This window comes from Fusarium odoratissimum, assembly GCF_000260195.1.
Source record: "Fusarium odoratissimum NRRL 54006 unplaced genomic scaffold supercont1.1, whole genome shotgun sequence".
NCBI classification, from domain to species: domain Eukaryota; kingdom Fungi; phylum Ascomycota; class Sordariomycetes; order Hypocreales; family Nectriaceae; genus Fusarium; species Fusarium odoratissimum.
The window spans coordinates 516,940-519,617 of record NW_022158687.1 but is presented as its reverse complement, the minus strand read 5'-3'; the positions used below and the strand labels follow the sequence as shown (position 1 = coordinate 519,617).

The 2,678-nt window shown below is 51.1% G+C and overlaps 1 protein-coding gene across 1 annotated transcript in view; it reads right to left on the bottom strand.

Moving 5' to 3' along the window:
- The window catches only part of FOIG_00197 (uncharacterized protein), a 2,846-nt gene extending 1,531 nt beyond the window's left edge, over positions 1-1,315 (bottom strand). Inside the window, exon 1 of the mRNA XM_031196207.1 lies at positions 10-1,315. Coding sequence (XP_031071974.1) covers positions 10-798 — 789 coding nt within the window. The 5' untranslated portion in view covers positions 799-1,315. The remainder of the gene's footprint in view (positions 1-9) is intronic.
- Positions 1,316-2,678: the final 1,363 nt, after the last annotated feature.

Below are 2,678 nucleotides of genomic sequence, written 5' to 3'. Positions count from 1 at the left end.
AGTGTTGACAGGGGCGGTCTCAGTGCCAGTAGGAGCAGTCTCAGTCTTGGTGTCAGTGTTGACAGGGGCGGTCTCAGTACCGGTGGGAGCGGTCTTGGTCTTGGTGTCAGTGTTGACGGGAGCAGTCTCGGTCTCAGTACCAGTAGGAGCAGTCTCAGTCTTGGTATCGGTGTTGACGGGAGCAGTCTCGGTACCGGTAGGGGCGGTCTCAGTACCGGTAGGAGCAGTGGCAGTCTCAGTGCCCGTGGAGAGCTCCTCAGTGGTAGAGTCGCAGTCCTCCTCCTCAGTGGTGGTGTTGGTCTCAGCAGGGGCAGTGGTGGTGGAGGCAGCCTCGGTGGTGACACCGGTGGCAGTCTCAGTAGACTGAGAAGCAGTCTCGGTCTCGGTCTCAGTCTCAGTGGTAGCAGTGCCAGCCTTGGTAGTGGCGGTCTCGGTTGTAGCAGTGTCAACCTCAGTGGTACCGGTAGTGGCAGTCTCAGCCTCAGTGCTGGCAGTCTCGGTTGTGGCAGTACCAGCCTCGGTGCTAGCAGTCTCGGTGGTAGAGACGATAGCAGCAGTGGTGGTAGTGGGGAGAACGCAGGTGCAAGCCTCCTGGAGAGTTTGACGGTCAGCACAAGCTGTAGGGAGCTCGCAGCTCTCGATGTGGTCGCAGAAAGTGGCACCGAGAGCGTGGACAGCCTGGTAGCAAAGGTCCTCGGTATCACACTCGCATGTCTCCGTGGAGGGAGGCTCGTAGCGGGGGGAGATGTTGGCAGAAGCCAGGCCAAAGGCCATGGCCATAAAGACGACGCTCTTCATTATGTTGGAAAGAATGTACAGATTCAGTAATGAACGAATGGACTGCGGTAGAACTCTGAAGAGTTACTTATGTTCCGCGAAGACTGTAATAAGAGAGAGTGACAAGAAGAGAAGTGGGAAGGAAAAGAATGCCCATGTAGGTTGGAGGATGGTGTTTATATGCAAGAAACGACCGACAGCGCCTGGTCCGTCCATTCATTCATTCATCCCCTACCCTGCCTCTCTCTCTCTCGCTCTCTTCTCATCCTCTCGCGGGCGTGGGCCGTTGGGCGTGGGTGGGTGACCCATACTCAGATTTGATAGTGTGCCTGAGCTTCGCGTTAGTTTGGGGCGCTATTGAGCAGGGCTTCACACCCATGTCAGAGATGAGCAGATGGATCTAATCCAGAACAAGGACCCTGCTCAGTGCTGTAAATAACGGGCTCTTGTGTCGTCAGCCCGGCCTTGGCCGTGGATGTGCCTGTTGGAAAAGCAACAGTAGAACAAAGTGCGTGCGGGTCGAAGAACGATGAAAGTCGTTAGCCACTTGGGCAATGGTGCGCTGAGTCGGGTCTCCACAGGGGTGGTCCCCTGACCCCTGACTAAATCGTGGCTAAACTAACCGCCTTGGGTGTCGTTAGCGGAGTCGCTAAGAGGCAGTCGCCGAGAGCTGCGGTGGAGCGATACGATACTGGGATTAGCACACATGGACTCTCGTCTATTTGAGCCGGGGAGACGTTTACAAACATTCAACCTTGCAAGGCCTAAAGCTGTAATAGCTAGTAGAGATGAGTCGCTGAGCAATAGTTTGTTGTCGGATGTCGCACCAAAGAGTCCGGTTTCTTCGGTGGTCAGGCGCTATTACATCTTGTTACTTCAGCTCAAGGCTGGACCAAATAGTTTACGATAATCTTGATTGATACGAATAACCTTCTGGAGTATCCCATCAGCTGAACCTGTGCATTGATTCCTAGTTGCTGTTACCGATAGGGGTAGTATCCTTCATTTCCTGTATAACCTCCATGCAACTGTAATCGCATGTTGTTAGTCATCGGCATTTTGTATTGTTCCTCTGCTAGCCTTTGTCGGCCATTGTATTTAGCATCAAAGAAGGTTTGTTATTTTTAGTGTTCACTCTATCGTCCTCTCCGGAGCAATATGGAGAATAGGAAATTAAGCAACCCATATCGGCTTTGTTAGTGAGAGGCAGTGACAGAAATACGTTACCCTACGGAACGATAATGACTGAAGAACCACAGATTCCAAGTTTTGGCATCTCGAATTTTCACTGATCGTCATGATGATCACCGAGATCTGTGCTGGAATCTCATCGATCGTGATGGTTGTTTGAGACTGGTAGGATCATGGTCCCCAAGGACCCGAAGAAGCCGATTTAGTGGGAATTGTTTCCTTGGTCTGCTTCAAAGAAGCCCCTCATGATGACTTGCTTACACTCCACCAGCTTACAGAGCCGACGTTTTGTCTTCTATTGTTTCCTTTCTTCACTCTTGATTAGGAGTATCTTTGGAACAAGAACGGTAATATTGATGACCGTTGACCATTCTTCGGTCCTCTTTTGGTTCTTTCATCTTCATCAAATGCCGTTTACGGCATTTCACAGCCTTCACATTCTGTTTTGGTACCACACTGGATCCAAAAACGTCCATTTTGTGTGCCCGTTGATCCTCACCAATGACCATCGCACGATCAACACTGAAAGTTCGGGTACCTGACAGCATGCAGATTTTAGCGTCCGCAATCTCCAGAGTGTGGATGACAACGACAAAGGAAACACACAGAAACACAACCAAGCGTCATAGACGGGTTGTCAAGGCTTGCATTAACCCAAGGGGGAGATTAAAGAAGGATGAACCCAATTGCCACGAAAAAAACGGGCATCG